Below are 27659 nucleotides of genomic sequence, written 5' to 3'. Positions count from 1 at the left end.
ATTTCAATATTATATTAACTCCCATTGGTTTTAAATATCTACAAATGTTAAGGATGTAAAATCTTACTCTTTTATTACCCACAATACTTATATAGGGCTGATTCAATATTACTAACAATGCCCTTATTGGCTTGCAACATATTTTACAGCTCACAAATTTATAAGTAATTTTTTTTTCAATTATATTGCCCATATGGTAGTGTTTATTTGTACAGAAAATATTCAGGTTAATCACTATTTTTTGGGTATATAGTAATGCAAATTGAACAGACATATTTTTTAATTAACAGGATAAATGTGGAATTTGCCATATTGTTAATGATGGTATTCAACATCTAACAATTTGCTGCTTTTTCTCATTTAAAATGCCTGCCAATCTCTCTAGCACAAAAGAGAGCATAATGAAAATCTTTATGAAAACAAGCTCCTTTTTGATATTCTTTTGACTTCATTTTTGTTATTTCAATTCTCATTGTGAAATTGTAACCTTGCATGTCTTTCCCATTTCTAACACAGCTGGACACCCATGATCTGGGAATATGCAAGTGATAGCTGAACCCCTGTCATGTGACCTTTAGGCAGCCAATCAGAGTCATGCACAAAAACATGATCGAAAAGAGCAGCAAGACTTAAGACGACTAAAGCCCTGAACAATTTTAAAACCAACATGATCCTAGCGGGGTGCAGTTGCTTCAAAAAAAGCAAGGGCTTGCCAGAGAGCAAGTGCATTTCAAAAGCACAAAATGATAACTGCTAGTTGTGAGGGCAAGCTGTTAGTTTGTCAGTTCGATGACAATTTGTGACAAGTTGAACATTTTCATCCATTTACACAACCACAAAGTGGTTAGTACTAAATGCCAGGATGTCATTTGGCACACTTTAAAAACACCAGCAATCTTAAATCACAAACTGTGATGTGACATTTGAATTCATTTCAAAAATACTTAAGGTAATTAATTCATATAAATATGTCATTTTATGTTGCTATCGAAGAGGGGGAAAATCATATCAAACATACCTAGCAAGGGGATTACAAACTGAACTCAAATAGTTTGGCAGCATTGATATGATAAATTAATCCTCAATTTTGGTACGACCAGCCATTAGTGTGCTTTGAATTATGGATTTGTCTGTCTGAAAAATAACTTATGTCATGACTTTATGATTAACTACCATATTTATTCATAACAGAACATTTATACTATCAGAAAAATGTCAAAAAGAAAACAAACAAGCTGATACTAGCCAACACAGCTTTGCCACGATGTGTTGCACAAATGTAAGATAAAATAAGTTCAGCTATCCAGGGAGTGATTATCATAGTTTTGCAAAATGAACAAATGCCTCAGCATTAACCCTTTGAGCACCAAAGTCAATTTTTCTCACATTTAGAAAATATACTCCAGTTAATTTTTTTCAGATTTTTGTCAAAATTTTGATAACAAACTGTAGCCAATGAAATGTGATGTCCATTTGGTTAAAAATTATCAAAAAATTACAGAACAATTCATAAAAGTTGGTAAAAATGTTACACTAAAATTTGGGCAGGAAAAAATAACAGCGCTCAAAGAATTAAAATGTTATACAAACAGGGTTGAACTTAAAAGTATTCAAGCATCCCCTCATATGAGTCACGACCAGTTTTCTCATTTTTAATAGTCACAATTTGAACTAAGCTTCATAGGTTGGGTTCTGAATATGATACAACTTAAATCATACAGCAAATGAACATATTTTTGAGAAAAATATTACAAACAAGGGCCAAAATGGTAACCACTTATTTCATAAGTTCCTGATTGTTGTAAAATATATGTAAACAAAATGTTTGAAATAAAAGAAGACTATATTAAACATGTACGACTGCACAGCTGACCAGTAGCAGGTGAGGTTGTTTCACTGTACTTGTTTGGAGGGTAAACTGATTTACAATCAGGGTAATTTTGATAAGCTTATTTGATTAATGTGTTTCTCATATTTATAAAGTCTAATATTGCTGATGTTACTAGATAGCGCTGATGAAGAATTGCTAAATGCCACTTATAAACAGAGAATACGATACATGACAAGATGAAGTGAGTCAGTGACCTACACAAATTGGTGTAACACTATTGACACGCCACACAAATTAAAAGTTTATGACAGGTGTAATCATAATGGCTTGAAATTTAGTAGTTCTCAGACTACTGGCCATAAATAGAGTCACATAGACGTGTTTCATGAAATGTTATCAGCCAAATAGACCCTATCGGGAGTTTTATTTCAGGACTACAGTATCACATGAAGCATTTATTACAACTTTAAAGATTATGAAGTAAAAAAAATTATTATTTTACATCAGAGTAAGAAAGGGTATAAAAGTAGCAAAGAATTCTGTGTGCACTTTATCTGTTGACTTCAAAGTAAACTGATAATTTTCGCGGTGTAGAATGTTCACACACGTGGATGGAATGTGATGGTATTAACTTGCTGGTAACAGTGATGTTCAACAACGTTTTCAATATTTTTGTGTTGTATGTTACGTATGTAAAATGTGTGAAACAGTACATGTGTGTGGAGAGCAAAATTTTGTACCTCACCATATATATAAGTATTACAGTCTCCTGTTTTCAAATTCATGTCACTTTTCCCTCTCAAAGAACTGCTTAGTATTTCATAAGATTTGAAATCTATATTAATCATGTGTTTTTGCAAAGTCCTATGGATGCTCATTTTGACGTAGAATTACAACAAGAGGCTCAAATATTATATTTAACAAATTTCTAACTTAAGACAAACTGTGCCAAGACGAACACATGATAGTCTTAAAACATGTGTTTGGATGATTCACCTAAGGTTTTATGCAACCTTACACAATTTATTGTGCATGCAGTACACATTTTCCATTTCAAAGAAAATGTTACTCTGAAAAAAAATAGCCATTCGCTTTCCATCTTTGATACAGTTTTGATTGCAAAACCCCAGGTCAGACAAGACATATGTATCTTTTCACACACAGCAATATTTAACAAGGAAAAAATTTTGCCTCAATCCTTTCACTTTTTATTACGTAGATCACTGCTTTTATATTCCCGCCATTTATCCATGCCGCCAGCGAAAATGGAAATTACAACAAAATTGATGACATTAAAAGGCTTGGGCAGCATCCACTCTTGTTTCCATGGCAACAGACGTGTTATTTCTGAAGGATTTTGAATAAATAGCTCATTCAAAGAGAAATCAACATCCATGCAATTTATGACCCACGCTTGATAAAAATTGGTATTATTATATTGCTTCAGATATTATCAGGAGACTAATATGGTATTTTGATAACACCCTAGCAAGACAGTTTTTGATTAACATTTTATGAATTTTTACATGTATGGAAGACAAGTACAAAGATTGGATTACATCCTATGCTACTCAGACACCATTTAGGGAAGGCATGGGGCGGCTGATGATAAGCAAATGTCACTTACAGTGTTTGGAAAATTGATAATTTTGATGAAAATACAGGTAATTTTGGATATCTTGTGAAGAGCAACTGCAACTTTTGACAGAAATGAATTACTTTTGTTCTGTTAATGAATTTACTTTTTTCAATTCAGATTACAGTAGCAAAACCATCTTGTAACACCCAACTTTTAGTTTGTCTACACAGTTAATATGATAGGTGCATTGTTATTGCTGACAGTCAAATCAAAGTTGGAACAGAAATTTGACAGTCTACCTTCACAGACTTACCGACGGTGTTGACAGGCTAAACACTGGGTAACTTCCACATGCCACTGCCATGGGGTCAGATCAAGAAATTGTGGTCAATACAGAAGACAAAACCTTTGAAAAACCCACCGTAAGGTACCCTCACTGAGGCTTCATGCAAGTCAAGGATGTTACACAACATTGGGTAAAAAGGCAAACAAACCATAGCAACACCACCTGAAAACATAATATGATTTACAGTCTACAGCGTATGCATTAACTCAAAATAATATTTTACATCCTGTTGTATTTGTAGCATTTCGGGGAAAAAGCTGGTATTATCATAATCCTTTCTCTCAAAAAAAGCCGGAATATCAAAATACTTTTTTCTGAAGGGAGGAAGCTGAAATGTCATTGACTGCACTTCTGCTTGTGTTATAGATGTGCTTCTAATCACCTGACAAATGCCAGAGGGTCTGTAGGTGTCGCATCTGGCTCCGAGTCTAGAGGTGTGAGAACCGTGCCACTTTCCTCTTGAAAAACAGTAGTGGCTGATAGAAAATGAAAATCTCTAATCTCACTTCAGTGTGCTGTACCACGGCCTTTGTGAAGTCATCTTGCACAGTCAAAAAAGAATATCGACTTTGCCATCGTATTCCCCAGCATCTCTCACTCAGTCAGCTTTTTATAATAATTTTATTGACGTTACACCCTCAAGGGTGAACATAGTTAAGAACTAAGACTACAAAAAAGAGCCACACAGAATAAACAGGAAAAAAATCCAATTATCATGTGAAGTATTTGACATATATAAATATATTAAAAAATGTATAAATGTGTAAATATATAATGTATTGAGGAAAGTTGGGGTGTGAGTCTAGATTCATATGAGTCTAACCTGGAAAAGGAAGCCATGTACACGGCAATCTGAACTCCCTTCTGACTCACTCTCCTGTTTGGGAGAGCTAACCACATTTTAGTCGAAACCTGAGAGGTTCAACCAAGTTTGCAGGTATATCAGTTTGAAGTACCACTGAACACCAGTCCATCTGTAGAATAGTGGACCCGTACTTCCATATGGTAATAACCTGTGTGCATTAATAATCCTAATGAACTTTGATCCGTCTTGCTGTGACCCACTGATCTACAGTCTTGCAAAGCCCACACGAACACAAAAATTTTACCTTTTCACCATACAGTTTTGGTAGACACTCTGATTTGTTATTGCAAAGTGGGACCACTGAAGAGAGTAATAGTGTACACCAAATCAAGAACTACTTGTACGTAGATATTGACGGCTTGAAATTTGTAACTTTCGAATCATATTCAATTCAAATTCAATTCCAGACATTCTAAATCATGTATCCTTTTTGAAATACATAGATTGGCAAGACCCACTCAAATTATCGATATTTGAAATATACCATATGTACCTGGGGGAAAAAATTGGTGAAAAATGAGAACTCCATCCAAGTAACATATTGTCAGCGAGGTACATCCAAGTACTGAAATGAAAATTGTGGAAAACGCATGAGCTTGGGTAAATATTGCAATATTGAGGTGGCTGGATAAATCTATTTTAATCCAAACCTCGACAATGCCCGATTTGTGAGATGGTTGGAATTGACGAAATTTTATGCCATCACCATGGAAACAGCCATTTCTCTTGAATACACTTATCAAATACATCCATGGATCACCGACTGAGCAGGTGTAACATATGTCGACCATCAACGTCTCGATGAAGCAGTCGTGCATTAACCATTCAAACATAAAAAAGATTCATTAATTCATTATTCAAGAATCTTGGCAAAGGATAGCGAAGCAGTCAGTCTCAACTTTTAAGAGAGTCAGCTTCAAAAGTACAACGAACTGGAGAGCACTTTAGGGGTCATCTCCAAATTTAGCAAAGAGCAGGAAATGAGCGATATGGACTTGAACGGAAAGGAAATTTAGAACTCATATCCTTGGACAGAGTGAAACTCACAATCACTGTATACTGAGACGCTTGACAGAAACGGTGGAAGAATTTCAATTCTATAGCTTCAAGTTCTGATTATACACACACACGTCATTCCTGACAAGACCAGATTGTTTTGAAGTGTTATGACATTTCCGTCTTCTCTACAAACAAATTTATTAAATGTAAAGGTTCCACTAATTCAAGGATCCTGACGATGTAAAACAAATTATTCCCTATTACAAAAAACATTTCATCGGAGGGGTAATCAGTTAATTAATTGATTAATTATTTATTTATTTATTTATTTATTTATTATTTATTTATTTATTGGGAAAGCCTACAGGATCTAGTCCCATTTACAGGTTCCAAAAATAAACTCAAAACACAAAATTACAATATTACGGTCACTGAACAAGTCACATGAAAAAAGGGAGGTATATATACAAAAGGTCCTGTTCATGACAAAAACTACAATATTATTTTAAACACACCGGTATATCTAGTAATGATTTGGATGTCATTTAATGAAAACTACACAGATCTCAAACTGCATCAATTACAGTCTCAGCCAATCTTCTAGCCCTGAATGAGTATCTAGATTATTCTCATTTGCATTTTCACGATATGGCAGAGTTTATCAGCTGTACCATGGAAATGGAAAAATTCAGCTGACACATACTAAACATCCCGTCACGATTTCCTTCTCACGCCACACACAAAGAAACATATTAAAGGACATGGAATGAGAATCTGAATGTGTGATATGCAAACCTGGCTGGTTTAATATCGGCATGTCTCTGTGAAATGAAAATATCAAATTCATTTCAATGATCCAACATAGATATGCTATTACTGATTGCGTAGATCAATAACGTCATCAAAAACCAGCTTCATTTCAATTATTTTCATGAATTTTGAGGAAGATTAGATTTTTCAAATATTCCACATATACATATACTTTGAACTCACAACCTCATAGTCAGCCACTTTCGAAAGGCGCACTTAGGTGATTTTTTTTTCCCCATTCAGAATCACTCTACACAGGAGATCTGTTGATCGATAATTCAACATGCCCGCAGTCTCTCATTTATGATTCTCAATTATTTTCACGAAAGAGAGCACAAGACAGAGTAAAAATGTATGAAAAAAAAATAAATCTGCAGCAAATATTCCCTTGTTGCAGTGAAAATATGATAAACAGCATGATATCATGGATGGAAATGAATTATCGACATGATAATGTTTCCAGTGTAACATTAGAAATGTGATAACCAATGCAATATATATGATAAGACTGCAGGATAATCTTATTTTTGACTATTTCAGCATTTGGAAAACATCTGAGGAGTTCAGTTTAAGAGCTTCTCAAGAATTACCGCAGTGTTATTGGTGCTGTCGTGACAAGAGATGCCTATCTTTGCGACTATAATTTTGTTGCACTTTCTCTTCACGTCAGCGTGACTGATGGAGCTGAAACAATGACAATTGCTACTAACCACACGCAGCCAATTAAAGTAGGTTGAATAAAAGATAAATTGACACATAAAAATAGCAACAACTGGTGCATTTCAGTTGTATTATGCGCTGCACCTAAATTAGACTTAATTGTTCACCGAAAAGCTGCAAATTGGGTTTCTGAAAAATTTGCCTACAAAATTCACTGCAAGCGACAAACAATGTTGTTCATGTTAATGGTTGTAGTCATTTGTTCTTCAATTATAATTTATCTACAGCTGCCATTATGTAATCAAAAGTATGGAAATTTCTCAGAGGGTCTGAAAATCGCAAACACGTTGAAACAGTTCTATCCCTTACCATAGACCCTAGTCTTTTTCCAGGGTCTGTGCAAAAACATGTGCCTACCGCCATCACATGGGCATTTAATCCTTTCACGGCAGTGGTTTGGTCAGAATCTTTGTTTGAGCCAATCCATGATAGTGGTGAAAGGGTTCATTTTATTCCTAACCTGTTATCGTACTTTGCTAATATCGTAATTAATGTTCTCAGGACTGAAATAAATAACGTTAACACCTACTGCACACATATACACTGGTCACCAACATCAGATTGTTACAAGATGACATTACATGGTAGCAACAGACGGTGACTGGGATTACTGGGTGTCGTGATGGGCTTGAGAGGCGATGTACCCAGTTACCGATTTATGTTCTGAATCTGTGTAAATTTCTCTTTCCTGGCATGACATGGCGTGGTATTGATGATTGCTAATGGGCTGAAAAAGCTCTCTTGGTGCTGTAATGAGTTTGAGGGGTACAGGCAGGTACTCATAAGTGACACATTTAGCATTGTTGAATAAATATGAGTACTACAGTTGCCTGATTTAGCTACTGGGATTTTTTAGCACATGGTATTAAACCACAGGACGGTGGGATGGGCTTTCTGGGTGTTGTGATAAATTTCAGGGGTACCCAGCTACCAAAAGGCATTCTGCATCTTTGTGTCAAGTTCTCTGTACTGAAAAGGGGATGCATGCTGTATCAGGGCAACCACAGATGCACAGGATTACTGGGTGTTGAAATGGGCTTGATATGAGGGATCATGTACCCAAATACCAGAACACTTTCAGCACATTTGTTTACATTTCTGAGTAGTTGCATGACACTTTCCTGAGATATAATCATTATTTAGTGAAATCAAACAATTCAAACACTACAACAAACCCATGGAAACTATCACATAACTCTTGTAGGATAGATCATGTGGACTTACAGATAAGTTGTGTTGGAGCTCAAAAAGTCTACTTTTGCTGACAAAGGGTTCCAAGGCTATCTGTACTTGCACTTTTTCCAACTTTAAACCACTAGACTTGAGGACATTGGAACTGTACCCAATACATGCAATAGTGCATTGAAAGAGTTACAAAATCAAACTTCAGCTCTTCTTATTCACTGTTTTCATGAGATCTTCGCCAACCAAAAAACCAAAGTGCCCTCCTTAATTACCAACTCTTGGTGGAATGGGCTTATTGTGTGATTGGCAAGTGCCATCACACAGTTCTAAATGGCCTATGAGTAGCCAATCATGCGATTCCTCAGTGCTATGCTGTATAGAGTTCCAGATGGTTACGGCCTTGGCTTACAACCAACCTTGGGTTAGCTGGTAAAGGTTTGATTGACACTCTCATGAAGGCAGTAAACTTGATTTTCAATGGCAGTGATGCATTTCTGTAATGCAGGACCTGGCAATTCATTTGTGTTGCTACACTCACAAAGATAGTGTTAGTTGTATCACTACTCCTGATTGGTCCATACAATTGGCAGACTGTATTGGCGAAATGCTGCATTCAAAACTGTAGGGACCACTATGCCAACCTCACCATGATGCGCTGACATGAAGATACTTTTGATGAAGGAGGATGGACCTGTTAGCAGGGTGATGGTGTGCATGCACAATAAATGAGACTTTCATTGTTGAATGACTTATCATCAGGTGTATGGTAGGGGTAGGGGTAACTACAGCTAGTTTTGACGTCACATGAAGACTGCCATAGTCATAAGACCATCCATAGTGATCAGAAAAATGTAGATGTTTCGATACACCTTACAGAAGGGTTTGTTTCTTATCCGTATCATATCTTATATAAACAATGCAATAACATGGTTGTTTATTTCAAGTTTTTTATGCTGACATGAGGTCTAATTATCAACACAAAAATGATAACACAGTAGGAAAGGACAATAATTCACTTATAACTTTGCAGTGCATACATGTTATCCTGTGGATATTACCTTTTGCTACTGTGCATTGTATCATCTTTTCACATTTGATTTTTTAGCGAAGAAATGAAACTGACACAGCCAGTCTAGATCAACATGTGCGGGAGATGAAATCCTGAATCTCCTCTTCTTACAGGATATGATTCTGTTCTCTATATCAAAAGTGTGCATTCACTGGATGTACATATACCCCTGCAGAGTGTACATGAACTACATATCCACACTTGCAAGTACATATCATCTACAAATAAATAAAGTCGTCATCCATAGTTACCACAAATACATCAGACTAATCAGATCAGTTTATATAACTTTGCATTAATTTGCTAAATTGTATGAACAGAGAAACAGGCAGCATTACAATGAAGTAAGCCATAATGTCCATGAGATCTGAAGATTTATAATAGGCCTAAAAAATTCATGGAGGATTTTCACACACAGAAGAGCTGTGAACAGGTGACAAAGTAGCCTGTAACCCCGGATTGCAGATAATCCCAACATAACAAGGTGCCTGCGGTATCCTGAGATAGGCCTGCTATCACAATGTAACTGATCAGTGTTTATCAGCTATCACTGACAATGTTTGGCTAATCTAAGAGAGCATAAGCTGATGCAGCACAGACAACAAAACTCTCAGATAAAGTCTGACTGATTGGATTGCTGGTAACCAACACCAACCGTGATAAGAAGAGAAATTCATGTCCCATCATATCCAAAGCAGAGAACAATACTGATGTTATAACAACCAGTCTCCAGAGACTCATCCAAATCTGTTTACTTTTCAGCTCTTCTCTCCGTTTTAGGTAACACTGCTATTTTGGATGCTGTGTTGGTTATGTTATCAAAGGAGCCAAGGCCGGCCACGTAAAAAGATTTCTTTAAAGGCCACTAAATATTTAACACCTGGACACAAATCCCGTGTGCCAAATTACCTCAATCAGTGACTGTTAGTGAACACTTAACAACACCTATTGATCACACACATCGTCTGAAGAAAGTTACAAATACACTTCACTGCGGGCATTTTTAATTTCCTTCATTGCGGAAGATGCTTAATGCTCTATTCACTTGTTTCTGCTTGTATAAACATATCAGATCAACAAGTTGTTACTCAAGATTCTAACCGTTGTCTTCAGCGTATAGGCAAACACACCTTATGGAGTAAATCTATCTATCAGTCTGTGGGCCATTCTCTGTAACCCACTACTTCGTAACTATGACAATCAATAACAGAGGTACCAAAAAAAATCTTGACTAGTTGTGACCAGAAACTGAATAAAAAGAAAGACAATTTCACTTTTAGTTTATTTCACTTTAAATTTGCCTCAACAGTGATATGGACCATTTTCATGATTACAACTGATTTTTTTTTCATAAAGAGCAAACGATTCTCAAACATTGAGAACAAGTTTTACAAATTTTGAAAATGGTTTCTATTTTGGCTGAGCAGTATCTGAAAAGGAAAAAAGTAATAATGGCAGGTATACAGATAATTCACGGAAATGGCATCATTGGGTGTCATCCAGACTATCTTTTTTTTTATAATGAGGCAATTACAGTGTGAGTTCACAGTGCTATAATAGTATAATGAGGTGTCCATTAACCAACTTGTGAAAACAGACCTGGCATTCCCACAAGGATGTTGCCACACAAACTGACAAAACAAAGGACTGGCAGCATAGACCCTTCAGTTTTTGATGATATTGTGTCTTTAACTTCCTGAAGGATTACACTTCATTGCAGTATCAATACTTAACTACTTTTTCATCTTTATTTAACTTAGGTTACTTTTGATTCCAAAGACATATTGTCTGAAAAGAACATGCTACTCAGCATTTTCTATTTCTAGCAGAGCAATCTTGCATAATCTGTTACCAAAATACACTCAGCCTGGGTGACAAATGGGTATATCTCTGATATGATAAATCAATTTTATTGGCTTTTGACCTTGCCTCTGTCTGTTCTCTGTACACAGATCCCACCTAATCAATGAAATGGAAGTCGATATGTGCTGCAAGGGATGAGTACTTTGGCACGCGTTGTGTTGAGACATGTCTGCTGGAAGAGACGAAGATGACACCCTGGCCACAGAGCTGAAATCAAATCCCAGGACAGCAGACAGTGTAAATGTTAGTCTGGACTAGGAGTAATATTTGCCTGCAGAGATGAGCTTGTACTGTGCCCTCAGAAACATTCATCTCTGCTTGAGATATCAACACTGTCAATAAAATCACAGTACAGTAGTATCAGGTACTACATCCTTTAACAGACGGGGATCAAGTAGGATGGCATAAACAAGCATTGAGGCTTCAAACAAATGCAAACCCCTTCAGCAAAATGGTTTGGTCCACATCTATTGTCTTTAAACCATAGTGTTGAAACTGGGGAGTATGGTGAAAAGAAGCAGGAACAAGTGATCATGAGCAGTATATGACAGAAGTCAGTGAACTTGTTCAGTGGCGCTTTTCCTCGGAAAGCATGTGCAAAATTCTGGGAAGGAACAAATCTGCAAGGGAAGATCTGTTCAAAGGTGTGTAAAGCAGTGTTAGTATCAATCACTGAAAGACCTTCACTGTCATTTTCAGCATGGACTTTGCCTGCAAGGAACTCCTGAAAAAACACTCCTTCCACAGATCAGCAAGATGAATAAGTGTTATCAAGTAACTTGGTGACATTCAAAAGCATTCAATCTTGCAAATTTTATGTAAGCGATATTGTAGGACTGGCGAGCATCTGACATGAGGTCATACAATGTGTACAGAATCATAATAAATTTAATTTTATGAAACTACACACAAACTCTCATACATCCAGCTTCAGTAATACTGCGATCAGACAACAGTGATGTGTGTGACTTTAAAAGCCTAGGGGAATCAGTACATGGTGCCTGTGAGTTTGACATCACAAAATACAAACCATAATTTTTGGGAGTAACACAAAATATGATATCATAAAATATGTCAACATATATTGACATCACAGCCTATGAACAGCAGAATCTATGACATCACAGATTTGTTCACACATTTTCTCCGAAACAGCTATTATTAACATATGAATGGTGTCTGGCAACCAAAAGTGACAGACATCCCCAATTCAAGTGTATTGTATGGGTGAGATAAACACCAACAATGCACCCTTGACGACTCCATGTCAATGCACACAAAGGAAACGCACAAGCACTGTCAAGATGACCATTAGAATTAAAGAGGGTACATGGAAGGCTCCACTTGCGGAACCTGTGACTGTAGATGTGGAAATTTAAACCATATTATTATCTTCCTCCAAAAGGTTACCGTTCGCAACTTAAACATGCAGTCAGATTTTGTTTATAAGTTAGGAGTCATAGGGCAGCGGTTAGGGAACCAGACTTACTAATGGGGATGAAGCGTTTGAGATTTGAGCACGGTGTTTGTGCCCTGAAGCAAGTCACTTTTACTCCGCATTGCTTCATTGGGTGATAGATAGACACTACCTCATCCTGCAAATGTGTGATGATCATCTGCTGGATGAGTAATTGATTGAATAATAATAATTAAGAATGATTGAATTGAATGAAAAAGACAAATTCATGACCTTGTATTTCAACTTTCTCACATGCAATGACGTTACCAGTACATTTCGTTTATGCGTCATCCATTCAACACTCACAATGAATGGCCAGTTTTGAAACATCACCTGCCCCGTTATTCTATACCCCTTTTCCTGCCGGACAGTATCACTTCCCCATCAACCAAGCAGTAAAAAGCAGTATTGAACCAAAACATGACGTATTTTCACCCACTTGGCTTGGTTTGTTATAGCATCTTTTGTCCAAAAAATCAAGTTTACAGTATTTATGTTTTCAACAGCTTTCAAATATACAGTATTATGTTAAAATACATCAAATGGAATATGTTGTCTTTCATTATTTTAACCATCTTGACCTGGTGGTGAAATATGGACTTGGCAGGAAAAGGGTTAAACTTGAGAGTAGAGTTACCATCTTCTGTACTTGACCTTTTTCTGAGTGTAGAGGTGTTAGGAGCAAAGCTTGCACCTTAGACGTCATGTACCTTGGTGAAAAAAAAGGATGCACTAAACAGGCAATGCCAGGAAACACAAGTGATAAAAATACCACCTGAAGGCTAGACTGTCCCCTACAGTAATTACCCCCATCAAGGTTGCAACAGCCGTCAAGTGATTCAACCATGATAACCCTGACCATTTTTCAATATTATACAAATATGACCAAATACATACCTAAAGTTATTGCACCTGTCTATTTATTTCACCTAAACACCTTTTCTTTCTTCTAAAGACAGCAATACAGACTCAAAACAAAATCAGACCTGAATTTTCTTTTCAAATGTTATATCACTTGTTACCATGGTAACTTGACAACCACGCATCATTATCTCTTCACCCAATGGTTATTCTTTTCACAGGCAATTTAGTCACATTGTCAGCCTGTGAACAACCTGGTGGGTTTGCTAATTGACACTACTTGGCCGATGACATCACAATCCTTTATGACACTTTTAAATCCCTGCTATTTTTTGTTTACAATTACTACACTAGCTGACGCCTTTCTTATATTTACCATTCACACATTTACACAAGTTTCCAAGAACACCTCATGAAATCCGGGAAACACTCCATTGAGCAGACTTATCAGGAAAATTGTACTCAAACACATCACTTTCTCCCTGAAGAGAAATGTGCTGTGATTTACTCATGCACAAAGAAGTTCAATATCACTTTATATCAGAGGTTGAATATGAACAATTATTTGATAATAAACGCAGACACAGACACAGACAGTAGATCAATAGTGATGGTATATATATCTATCTATTTCTATCTATCTATTTCTATCTATCTATCTATCTATCTATCTATCTATCTATCTATCTATCTATCTATCTATCTATATATATATATATATATATATATATATATATATATATATATATATATATATATATATATATATATATATATATATATATATATATAATATATATATATATATATATATATATATCAGGGAAAGACACTTATTTTTTTATGTGTGTGACTTTAAAAGCCTAGGGGAATCAGTACACGGTGCCTTTGAGTTTGACATCACAAAATACAAACCATAATTTCTGAGAGAAACAGAATATATGACATCATAAAATATGTCAACACACATTGACATCACAGCCTATGAACAACAGAATCTATGACATCACAGATTTGTTCACACATATTCTCCAAACAGCTATTATTAACATATGAATGGTGTCTGGCAACCAAAAGTGACAGACATCCCCAATTCAAGTGTATTGTATGGGTGAGATAAACACCAACAATGCACCCTTGACGACTCCATGACAATGCACACAAAGGAAACGCACAAGCACTGTCAAGATGACCATCAGAATTAAAGAGGGTACATGGAAGGCTCCACTTGCGGAACCTGTGACTGTAGATGTGGAAATTTAAACCATATTATTATCTTCCTCCAAAAGGTTACCGTTCGCAACTTAAACATGCAGTCAGATTTTGTTTATAAGTTATAGGAGTCATAGGGCAGCGGTTAGGGAACCAGACTTACTATTGGTGATGAAGCGTTTGAGACTTGAGCACGGTGTAGTGCCCTGAAGCAAGTCACTTTTACCCCTCATTGCTTCATAGGGTAATAGACAGACACTACCTCATCCTGCAAATGTGATGATAATCTGCTGGATGAGTAATTGATTGAATGAAAAAGACAAATTTCATGACCTTGTATTTCAGCTTTCTCACATGCAATGACATTACCAGTACATTTCATTTTATGCGTCATCCCTTCAACACTCACAATGAATGGCTGGTTTTGAAACCTCAAGTTCACCTGCCCCGTTATTCTATACACTTGAGAGTAGAGTAACCATCTTCTGCACTTGACCTTTTCCTGAGTGTAGAGGTGTTAGGAGCAAAGCTTGCACCTTAGACGTCATGTACCTTGGTGAAAAAAAAGGATGCGCTAAACAGGCAATGCCAGGAAACATAAGTGATAAAAATACCACCTGAAGGCTAGACTGTCCCCTACAGTAATTACCCTCATCAAGGTTGCAACAGCCGTCAAGTGATTCAACCATGATCACCCTGACCATTTTTCAATATTCTACAAATATGACCAAATTCTCACCACAAGTTATTGCACCTGTCTATTTATTTCACCTAAACACCTTTTCCTTCTTCTAAAGACAGCAATACAGACTCAAAACAAAATAGACCTGAATTTTCTTTTCAAATGTTATATCACTTGTTACCATGGTAACTTGACAACCACGCATCATTATCTCTTCACCCAATGGTTATTCTTTTCACAGGCAATTTAGTCACATTGTCAGCCTGTGAACAACCTGGTGGGTTTGCTAATTGACACTACTTAGACGATGACACCACAATCCTTTATGACACTTTTAAATCCCTGCTATTTTTTGTTTACAATTACTAAGCGGACACCTTTCTAATATTTACCATTCACACTAGTTTCTAAGAAGACCTCATAAAATCTGGGAAACACTTCATTTAGCAGACTTATGAGGAAAATTGTACTTCTGGTCGAATTTTAACAATTATTTGATAACACACACACACACACACACACACACATATACCATCAGTAGATCAATGATGGTATATATATATATATATATATATATATATATATATATATATATATATATATATATATATACACACACACACACACACTGATATACTAGTTTATAGATAGATAGATATATTGATGTACCGGTATATATATATAGATATATTTCTTGCATAAATATTTTACATGTCATCTGTTTTAAGTCCACAAATTTCAATCGTTGATGCATCCTCAAATTTGCTGCCCCTTGACATACATAACCCATGCATCAAAGAAAGGTGACCTGAGAATACCACAATATGTATGTACAATTAAACTTCTGCATGCTCCACATTTTTGCAATACACACATGCTGTACAACTTAACACTGGTATGTTGTTTTGCTATTATATACTGAACACATTGAAAACAGTAATGGCTGAATTCGCTTTTAACACCAAACTGTAGAAATGCATAGAAAACCAATTTGTCTGTCTGCTGATGGTAAAAACTACAAACAACAAAAGGTCACCCAAATTTACTACGATGTTCAAACACAAGAACAAATAAATTTACATTTACATTTCACATGTGCATTTAGTGCCACTTTTTATATAACCATAGAGATTTTAAAATATTCATCTATAACAGTTATTACACTTCCTCAAAGTCAAAATGTATTGTAAATGCCTCTATAGCTGACTGCATACTTGATCGTTGGTATTTTTACAATAGGCTGAAGTGAAAGTTGATGCAAAACCGGTCAACAACCTACAGATCAGGCGAATGGTTATGATCTCGCAAACATCCCACAAGAAATTTGATTCTGCCAAACTTCGCCCACAATTGACAACTTTCTTGGAGGAACAGTGAACAAATCGATGGCAGCTTTCACGCCTTAGAAATCATCAGTAAGACTTGTAGTGACAATTCCTTTCAGCGATTCTTTAATCCTATAAAGCTATTGAACTCCTCAGCAATGTCTTGAGGCTTCACATGTATTTATCATGACCTACCAAATCCAATATTTTTTTCTTCAATGTGTACACCCACCTCTCAAAAGAAAATTGGCCAAAAGTAGAGACATACCAACTTTCTCTGATTTGGGCATTTTTTTAAACCTTGAGCCAGTGTTTTAGCCCACACCCATTGTTATCAATAGTGATTGTGAACCTGTTTACAGCAGAGGGGCAACAAACAGGTTGAGCGTTTACACGATGGAGTTTGTAGCTACACAAACACACCAGCTAATGTTCACAATCAGCAGGCTTGCTACTCCAGTTTTATATTTTCTTTTGTTTGCTTATGTCTGTGCTGAAGCTTACATGAAGTGACAATATTTCACGGTCTCATCGCACTGCCTGCAATACTGAAAATCACATAATCTACACAGCCCACAATACTGAAAATCGCATAATCTGTCTTCATACAAGATTACATGAACTTTGATCTCCTACTAATGCCTGTGATACCAAAAATCAAGCTATCTGTCTCCTGGGTTCAGTTCACACCTCTCAAGTATACCCACACACTGTACAAGGTGATCAGCTCTATACAATGTGGCGCATACGCATGGTCGCCCCTCGGAACACCACAGCTTGCAGCCGGGTAAACCCAATTGCTGCTCACTGGAGTTGAGAAGATTTAGTACACCCAGTGTTTTGATATATTTTCCAATATAGTTAAGGTACATAGCAACACACTGTTGTCATTCACCTTGTCATACGTGTCTTTGTGACTGCTCCACCCAACAGTCCTCTCAAGTGGGTCCTGCCATATCACTGGAAACAATGGGCTTAAACCAAACTATGTCAAAAAAAAGTTTATGATCTCAATATCCCCATTCTGATATTCCAAAAGCAAACACAGTCTATACCTGAGTACATTTTATTTAGTTTGGACAAAATCATGAAAGTCTGCCTTTCTGAGCTGGAAAAGATATTATATTACAAGTAACTTAAAGTCAAAATGTTTATAAATGTAATACATAAAATGCCGTTCTTTTTGGAGTGCACAAAGACAAAAAGCTAAACTCCCTATGTGTAAATATTCTGATAAATTTATGAGTTGATTTTTGTAGGAAATGAGTGGCCATATGCTGTCAAAAAATACTACACTGACCACAGAATGTACAGAACTAGAGCTTTCAACAAATTAGTCTACTTGTGTTGGAAGGCATTCCTGAGAAAATTCTGATTAAAGTAGATAGGGACACAAGACTTGTCATCTTTTAATGTATTTATCATTGGAAAGGCTGAAGCTGGATTAACGTAACCACACATACAGTACAAGCATGCAACACTGATCTTTCATCTCTAAGTCCACGAAAATGGGTCAGACTGTACTGATGGGGTGGAAAAAATGGTACGGTACGTATCCACACATTCTAGCATGTAAACACTGATCCTTCACCTCTTTAGTCCACGGAAATGGGTTGGACTGTACTGATGTGATGGAAAAAAAAAACAGTTCAGTACGTATCCACACATTCTAGCATGCATGCACTGGTCCTTCACCTTTTAAGTCTACGAAAATGGGGTGGACTGTACTGATGCAGTAGAGAAAACGGTACAAAATCCTAGTGTACCAGGGTGTTAAAAAATCTTTGTGATCATACATGGCATATCGTGAATGGTAGTCGACCACGCAAGAGGTGGATTTACAGAGGTTGTATTCTGTAATTGCATGCTCATTTACAAATAAAGATATTTGACCAGCAGCTCTAAAAAAATAATGAATATCTGGTTAATTCGGCCAGTACCCAGCTAAATATGAACATAACATATACGGGGCAATTAGATTGGCAGACATATATGCTGGCACGTTCTCATTTCATACTTCCTTGAAAGACAGGAACATAATCTGAAAATCTGAAATTCAATACAGGGTATTATGAATATCCAGACATACTGGGATTGCACCAATATAATAACAAAATATGAAACCTGATTTGCGATATTCCGTGAGTTTGTTGAACAAATTAGCTTTGATACAACCATTCCATCTCCTGAACTGACCCATATTAGTATGGCCCAGAACTGGTGCAGGGTACACCAAATTATTCCTTCCGGGCATGCATGCATTACTGGGACCTCAAGTCCGATAATGACTTGTCTGCTCCATGCACTGGGCTTCATCTTGTGCTGACAAAGCCAGTTTCCGTCGGCTAATAGGAAAACTCATCACATCTGCACGCTCTGCTGACGTTCGATTCGGCACGTTCCATTGACTAACATGATGACGCAAAGTTTGGCTCTTTACATCATGCCAATAAATCATATTTCAGAATAGCCTGCAGAAGCATAGACTTAAGTCTTATTCCCTGTAATATATATTCCAGTATAAAATGCTATACGGATTCCGTATCTCTTGTACAGAATTCGACAGAATTCTTTTTAAATAATGAAACTTGTATACATGTACATGTATACATGTATATCAACCATCCACAAGCACACAACTTCCTAGTCAATCGGCATGTCCTTCTAAAAATCTAAACATGATATATATAATTTAGAGGTTTACAGAACAAGCATGATGGCGTCGCTAAAAACTCAAGATATTTTTGAGCTCTTCAACTACAGGTGATGACAATTGGCATTTTAAAATCCTGTTACCGCACCGGTAGTGCTGTTTATCTTTTAAATCAAATTAAGGTGAATAATTGTTCCATTGTAAGCAGTATGTGTGAGGACTTAAGCAGCCACTACTATACTATCAACAGAGATCAGAGAAGTTGGGACATAAATTCCAATTATAGTACAGTGTTGTCATCACAGGATGTATTTGCAAGTCACAGGACAAAGACGCAAAGTGAAGAGATAGAAAGAGCAATATAAAAATATTGAGAGTTAGGACAGCTTCGGCTGCCCATTATAAAAGTTAAAGGAAGAGTATGGTTTTTCAGTATTTTTTTTGGTCATTTTTAATTTTATAATTTCGGCACACAGTCCATGTAGCCGACAATGAGATGCTAATGATATGCGTTTAAGGTCTCCTCGACTAACTTTCAGCTGGTTGCTCACTTTCTACTATTTTTATAGTATTTTATACAAAATCACAGACTTATCCTACAAGCAACTTAAAACTGATAGTGATTTTGTAGCTCATTCTTTACTATTTTTCATAGTATTTGGTAGCCGGTATCAGACAGTTCGTGTTCACGTCGGCTACATCATGGAGGTAGAAGGAGAGACCTTCTCTCTTTCTTCCTCCACGAGCTACATGTACATAGACGATCTGCCATAATTTCTTGCTCATATCCTCAATTCAGGTTGATAAATTTCATTATCAAATCTTCATTCATTCATTCATTCACTGAGCCCTGAATTTTGAGGACAAGTTCCCGATAAAAATACCTTCAAGCCATACCGTTATTCAACTAACCACTACATTTGAGGGCCACAAAATTGACCAAGTTGGATTTCCATATTTCAACATACATCCAAAAAAAATTTCTGTATTTGCCTGTGGTTGATTTTCTCATTAAAAAAGACACATGAAAGCATATTGCTGAAAGAAGAAACATATGTTACGGAAAAAATGTACAATATGCTCCAAGCTTTGACAGCCAGAACAGCCAAGAACAGCAAACAGGAAGTATCATAATACGGAGTTTATATCAGCATTTAAAACTGCAGGTACTGTGCATTAAAACATGCTCCAAATACAATCACTGAATTCATCCGTTACTATGCAAGGATGTCAAACGCCGTGTTGACAGTTGGAGTGTTGACTGACATCCCGCATTGAACATATGGGTGACAGATATTTGATCTGTTGGTTCATTAAGTGCACTGCGTACATAATTCAAGACAAAAAACAACTCTATTCATTATCTTGGGCCACTAATCAACCAGAATTTAAAGAAATATGCCAACTGCCATAATTGATTGAAAATCCCCGAGGCTGTATATTGCTGACAATTATCAACGTTTGTCCACTTGTCAAAGTGGATGTCTACTAGGTTAACGTCTGGCTTTGTGGCGGTACGCCAATACCTGTAGAACGAGCTCAGTGTTTTCAAAATAATGTTGAAAATACTCAATAGGTGGCAAAGTGTCATAGACTGAGGGCTAGGGCAGGTGATAAATTTAGACAGTGTGTACCCATCATGGATGAGACAATGTTGAAGGAGAAATAATGGGCTAAATTGGTGGATACCTATATAGTGTAGCGGGGAAATAACAGACCAAATAAGTGAATATCGAGTCAATATTTATCAAGTGTCTGGCTAAAAATGAACACTTACGAAGTTGCCACGGCAGAGTGGCAGTTTCCATTTTCGTGGGATGGCAATCATGAATCAACTTTTTATCAATTTTTTTTTTTTTTTTAATTTTAAGGAAAACCGAACACCCAGACTTCTCTGACTTCAAAGCTGAGAAGCAGCAGAAATTCACAAATAAATCAGTGAACAACCATGGAGCTTATGTCTCTATTGGCATAATAATATACATTAGCCCATTTGAACTGCACTATGGTATAAACAGATTATAAATCTCTCAAAATGCACTTAGGCACAGAAACAAGCACAACTTACCCAACAAAGATTGCCATACTATTGTGTACAGATATTTTCTTGGTCTGCAAACATCTCATAAAATAAAATGTTCCTTTTTCATTTGTTAGCATAACTAATTGTTGAACTGTTAAAAATAACTGTTTAATGACCATGTTTACGATAGTGACCCTCAATTAAAACCGTGTACTCACTTTTACGGTCACCTCCATGTTCCTTGTATATTTTAGAGACTCGTATTAATTTGAACGTTTAACCCAACATACGAGACAAGATTCGAAAATCTTCTCTTCTCTTTCACGGTACAATCAAATTCCACGAGCCGTAGAATTGAAGATCTCATTTAAAGCTTAGATCTCATTTTGGCAAAATGGTGGTACGGTTCCTGACCACGGGTAAGTCAAACGCTCGCAGCTCACCCACTAGGAAATCGGCGATCGATTCGTTGACGGTAAGCACGATAGATCACTCAGGTGCGATTTCGTGGACGGTGGTTTTGGTTCAACCTGACTTGCAACGTTTATTTGTTTACATGGTGGAAGTCGTTTGGTTAGCTATTTTGTGGCTTACTTGTACAGTACAAAACATGCTGAGGGCTGTCCGACACAAGGGCAAAGGCATGTTTGGGTTGGTTTACATTGATAATAAAAACATACACAGAAACTATGCCCGGACACATTGGCTGTGTGACACGAGTTGTGGTTATTTCTACTTACAATTGGCCTAATGAATAAACCATCAAACAATAGTAACAATTCAGCGAGGCCAGACGGCTATTTTCTCAGGCTAAGCGTTGGTGACGACAACCCCGTGGGTATTCTCCGGTCTAAGAATTCAGTTGAGACCGCCGAGAGGGAACCATCGTGCGGCCACTTATTGTTGCTACCGTCAAAAACAGCACAGTACGCTATATAATATACGGACAGCACACAGGAAATCGATATAGCAACTTGGAGGGTTCATTCCCTTTACAAAAAGCGCAACCTGCTCTCTGTCAGCAAAAACAAAGCACCTCTTCACGCTCAATTACTGGCAGCCAGTTGTCTAATAACATGTCTCTGCGATGTCAGAACTACATGTAACATCGACAGGAACAGCGCAACGTTACATGCATCTCAGATGGCGAGGCAGCAACGATCAGATACGGGAGTCAAACTTCGGCCAGTCATCGACCACAACGATTCACACTCAAACATTCACACGTTGACGGATTCTGAGCAATTTTGTCGTCTGACTGTCACCACACGTAATCCTAAGAGCACTGTCATGGTAACCTGAGCTCTCAGGCCACCAAAAGGTTGCGAAGTTTCACTTAAATCATGACTATGCTGAAAAGAGCCTTATGCAACCTACCTTTGATATCGTCTGCTGGAAAGTCACTTCGAAATTCAGCCTGCTCGGGTTTACCGGCGACGATGAAGTAAATCACCTTGGTTGCCATTCTCTGGTGCCCCTCGACGTATTCACGTCTTAGCTGTAACGTCCCCAACCAATATTATCTCCTTATTACGGTAAATCAATTGAAAATATTCACAACACAGCGTAGTTTGTTGATCACAGCGTTACAGTGAGACTCGCAGGCCAGTTTCTGGACACATAGCTCTTCCTCTATAGTTCAATCAACAAATCCGCTGCAGTGGACTAAACCATTATTACGAAAGGGGTTGTAGCCCATCTTAATAGCAGGCACTCGGGCATACTGACATGTAATATGTTATGAGTATGCAGAATAACTTACACGACAGTGTAGGTAATCATTTTTTCAAGAAACCTTAAAGGTAAAAAAACTTGAGACTGAATAGTAAATGCAAACCATGAAGGTGTTTGCGAGAAAGTTTAATTCGATGATCTCAAAGACACCGATAATTCTGATATTGAACCTGGGCAACATGGCTCATTTGCGGACGCAAAATTCGTTGATATTCTAAACTAGATCACAATGGTGAAAGTTAGGAAATGCAATTTATGTGAAATATCGATGAATCTCCTTTGTAAATACTTGCAACAGAAAACAACTCCTACGAATTTGTCATTTCCTACACTTTTCCTCATTCAACTATTGGAAAATTCAAGTCGCTGGAGATGTCAGTACTGTTCTCTCAACCTGTGAAAAGGGTGGAAAAATACACTTTGTGAAATTTTCATCGTAAGGAGACGTTTTATTGAAATAAATAGTTCAGGATAGCTGGAGTTGTTGACATGGTAGCCGCAGTGTATAGGGTCGAAAGTTGCAGGCGAGTCTAGAACAGCGCCCCTCGCGGCAACTCTGAGAACTACCGTTGGGCCAATCTTAGAGCGGGTACAAGGTCGATGGTACGGATGGATGGCGCGTCGTCGTTGCGTAAGATAAATATTGCCGAGCGAGACGTCTGCTATTTGATCATTATGCTTCTGATATCCATCCTTTCTCCAGATGTGTGAACATGTTTTTTAAATATTTACGATTGATTTTTTTCACAAAACTAATTATAACATGCAATATTCTATTCCAGCAGGATGTTAGCTCTTAATATAGGCGTAAACGACCACAGACGCTTCGATCGTCGCTTGGCCATCCCCTCAGGCACAACAAGTGAGGGCTTCGTAAAGCGACAGTCGAGGGTCTGTGTAAATAGCGCCCATTAATTAATAATAAAATAATGCCCATTTATTTATTATGTTATCACCAAGAAGAAATAAACTGTGATAATATCAAACACAAAAGTAATATGTTGTTGGCCGTTCGCGATATACGAAAAAATATGGTAGGCCTAAGCTTAAGCTTATCATTAACCTCTTCGGAACATGATGAGTGGCGGAGATTTTGATCATAATTATCGTTTCAGTTTGTTATCGTTATTGTTATTTTTCACATGATCCAACTACTTTCATGAAAATAACCAAAGGAGCAATGCTCACATGCAGCGATAATGACACGCACAAGATGAGGACAAACACTGTTTAGAGCCGGCAAGTGCAGACACAAATATTTTCCGCTGTTTGTTGAATAATGTCGTCAATTTTTACACATAGGGCCTATTTTTTATTATTTTCGAGCGAATTTGAAAAATACGTTGACGCGACTATTCTAGATCGACACGTAGGTGGATGAGAAAGTAAACCATTTCGTCCCTTTTTGTCTAAATAGCAAATACTACAATCTTTAATCGGACAAAATACCAGTATATTGTATGCATGTAAAAAAATCGCGAATTCGGACAAATGTTTTGCGCTTATGTTTGTTGTCGCCGCTCGTGGTTTATTCCCCTCCTTGCAATTACTATGGTTGCAATGTGACATCTTCGTCGTTCCTGTACGGTCCGAAAGTTGCGCCCCTCCCCGGTCTTAAAAACTGGATGATCCCTAACGACAACATGTTTTCCATTGTGAATTTCTTTCGGAAACAGGGTGACCCCCTGTGCGTTGCAAAGGAACAAAAGATGGAATAAAATTTCAATAATTCAGTATATATATATATATATATATATATATATATATATATATATAGTTATATATAGTTATATATAGTTATATATTTATATACAGTTATATATAGTCAATTAATTAGTTAATTTTATATATATTATATATATATATATATATATATATATATATATATATATATATATATATATATATATATATATATATGATAAATCTGAGAACACATCAAGTATGTTTGGTACCTATTACTCGAGTTTCACGCATACACGCGATCGTCAGAAAGTAGATTTTATTGTAAATAAATAAATCTACCTATCTACAAAATCTACCTAAATTTCACATGAACTGCAGATTTTACAATGATTGGTACACTTTGCAAAACAGACTTTCAATTTACAGACCTCAAGATATTTCTGACATATATCTCTGATATATTATAGTACCGCGCTGGTAGGGCGAGCCGAAAAATATTAAACATCCTTGCAGATATCTCTGATATACATATATCTGATATATGAAAGTCGTATGGCAGAAGGGCATGCTGGAAAGATGTCTGCTATTTTAAAGTAATGCACCCGAAGGGTGCGCCGAAAAATTTCAAAAATACAGATATCTCTGATATATATATATATATATATATATATATATATATATATATATATATATATATATATATATGTTGTGTGTGTGTGTGTGTGTGTGTGTGTGTGTGTGTGTGTGTGTGTGTGTGTGTGTGTGTGTGTGTGTGTGTGTGTGTGTGCTGAAAAATATGTCTGATTATAGTTAAAGTTACGCCCCGAAGGGCGCGCCTAAAAATACAATTAAATGATGAAATTTGTGGCTGGCACAATGCATTTTAGGCAAGTATGAGCCCATGTCGAAATTAAAAACATGGTGACCCCCTTTGGCATTTCAAAAACATGGTGACCCACCCCCATCACCACAGTCAAAAACAGGTTGACCCCCCTCCATGAATCCACACCAGGTCGAAGAAATTGACCAATCCGTTACAACAGAGGAGCAGACGCTATAACAGAGGAGCAAACGCTATCTCCATAAATAGCCTTGCTGATGTAGAGGCTGTGAAACTGGCCTGTGACAGTGCAACCTTGGTACGCTCGTTGATGACGTCTGGCATTCGTAGATGTCGCTAATTGTCGGTTGATGATCCATCGAGGGTGTGCAAGTTTACACCGGAAGAATACTGTATATCCACACTTAAAGAACGTGACAAGATGCTCAATATTGCATTGACAAACAACGATACGCTGCTGATTTGCGCACAAGCAGGAACGTACCCGAGTTTCCTTGGTCAAAGTACGATACAAATTGATAAAAAATTGTTTTATACAGAGCTTGTATAAAAGTGCGTATGATATCTTTAAAACTCTCACTTTCGAGGCGCGTACTACCTGAACTGTATCTCCTATGCAATACTCCCTGCAGGCATGCAGTCTACTCGCTGTTCTTAAGGAACCGTGTGATACAGTTTCTGTGTAGTGCGTTATCTTCGCAAGTCAAGTATCACCTGTTTCGCTATGATTTTGGAATGAAAAGAGGCGCATTCTCCAGATTCATTCTCTCTCTCTCTCTCTCTCTCTCTCTCTCTCTCTCATTTTATTCCATTTTATATACATGCTTATATAAAGCGAAAAAATATTACAAAAAGCAAACGCTTAACTGAAATATTTATTTACACACATATTTTGCATTAGAGCATTTATACCTTATGTTTTATTTTCATTGTTTCTTGTAAGTTTTCATTTAGCAGAACCGTCAAACGACAGGTTGTGAGCCGTGTACTTTCACAACTCTCTCTAAGCAGTTTCCCGCTTGGTTTGCAATCTGTATCTGAGTTTAATAAGACTTGACCGACTGTTTAACTTTGCTTGGGGCATTTCCAAACCTTTAGGACAAGAGAGCGATCGTGACCGACACAGGGGAAGTCGTCGTATCCAATCATGCCTTGCTTATTTTATCGAACATGGGTAGCACACGATTCGCAGAGTACCCGCCGAGCACCGTGTGTTTTTCTGGAGTGATAGACGAACCTCTCAACTCTTCACTGAATTACGTGAAGCATATTTGACTCGTTAATGTTCGATGTGTGCGGCATGTATATTATAATTGTTTAGCTGTGGGTTCATAGCTGCGGTATTGGTTTTCTGATGTGTGTTTGTCTTTTACGGCACCATCACCACATGTACCCACAGTCACTCGTGAGCTACTCAGCTCTGGAACTATTCGCCCCATAGACTGTGTGTACATAAACGAGGTTTTTTCTCGCTTATGTACACACGTCTCTGGGGCGAATAGTCCCAGAGCTGAATAGCTCACGAGTGACTGTGCATGTACCACATGAAAAAACGTCGACGTCAAAGTGAACTTTGAGAAAGACAAAAGCCGTCAAAAAAACATCAACACAGCTATGGAGACACAGCTAATTGGTTGGATAAGTAACTCTGTGCCCTATTTAAATATTAAGTAAAGCGTGTATTTCCGTGATATGTTATTTGGTGCTTTGGTTGGTTGATTGGTAAATGCACAGAAGAAACCTTGTTGTTATTGTTTTTGTTGTTTTTGTGTATTGTTGTTTATTTTTATATTAGTCGTGATGTAATTGTGTTGTTAGTAATGTAGATGTGATAAGAAAGACTAAGGACACTATCATTATTTGACTCAATGCAACTCTCTCCCAAAAGTACACTCTCCTCACATAATGCAACTCTA

General features: G+C 37.1%; 1 protein-coding gene across 2 annotated transcripts in view; it reads right to left on the bottom strand.

Moving 5' to 3' along the window:
- Positions 1-23123, bottom strand: part of LOC139137457 (high affinity cGMP-specific 3',5'-cyclic phosphodiesterase 9A-like) — a 142473-nt gene extending 119350 nt beyond the window's left edge. Inside the window, exon 1 of one of the 2 annotated variants that reach the window (XM_070705567.1) lies at positions 22860-23123. In XM_070705567.1, the coding sequence (XP_070561668.1) occupies positions 22860-22947 (88 nt within the window). In that variant the 5' untranslated portion in view covers positions 22948-23123. The remainder of the gene's footprint in view (positions 1-22859) is intronic. The other variant, XM_070705568.1, reaches the window with a different exon arrangement.
- Between the last annotated feature and the right edge of the window lie 4536 nt (positions 23124-27659).

Source organism: Ptychodera flava, chromosome 7 (genome assembly GCF_041260155.1).
Source record: "Ptychodera flava strain L36383 chromosome 7, AS_Pfla_20210202, whole genome shotgun sequence".
In the NCBI taxonomy this organism is placed as follows: Eukaryota; Metazoa; Hemichordata; class Enteropneusta; family Ptychoderidae; genus Ptychodera; species Ptychodera flava.
The sequence above is the reverse complement of the archived record's forward strand: the minus strand, read 5'-3'. Positions and strand labels throughout refer to the sequence as shown.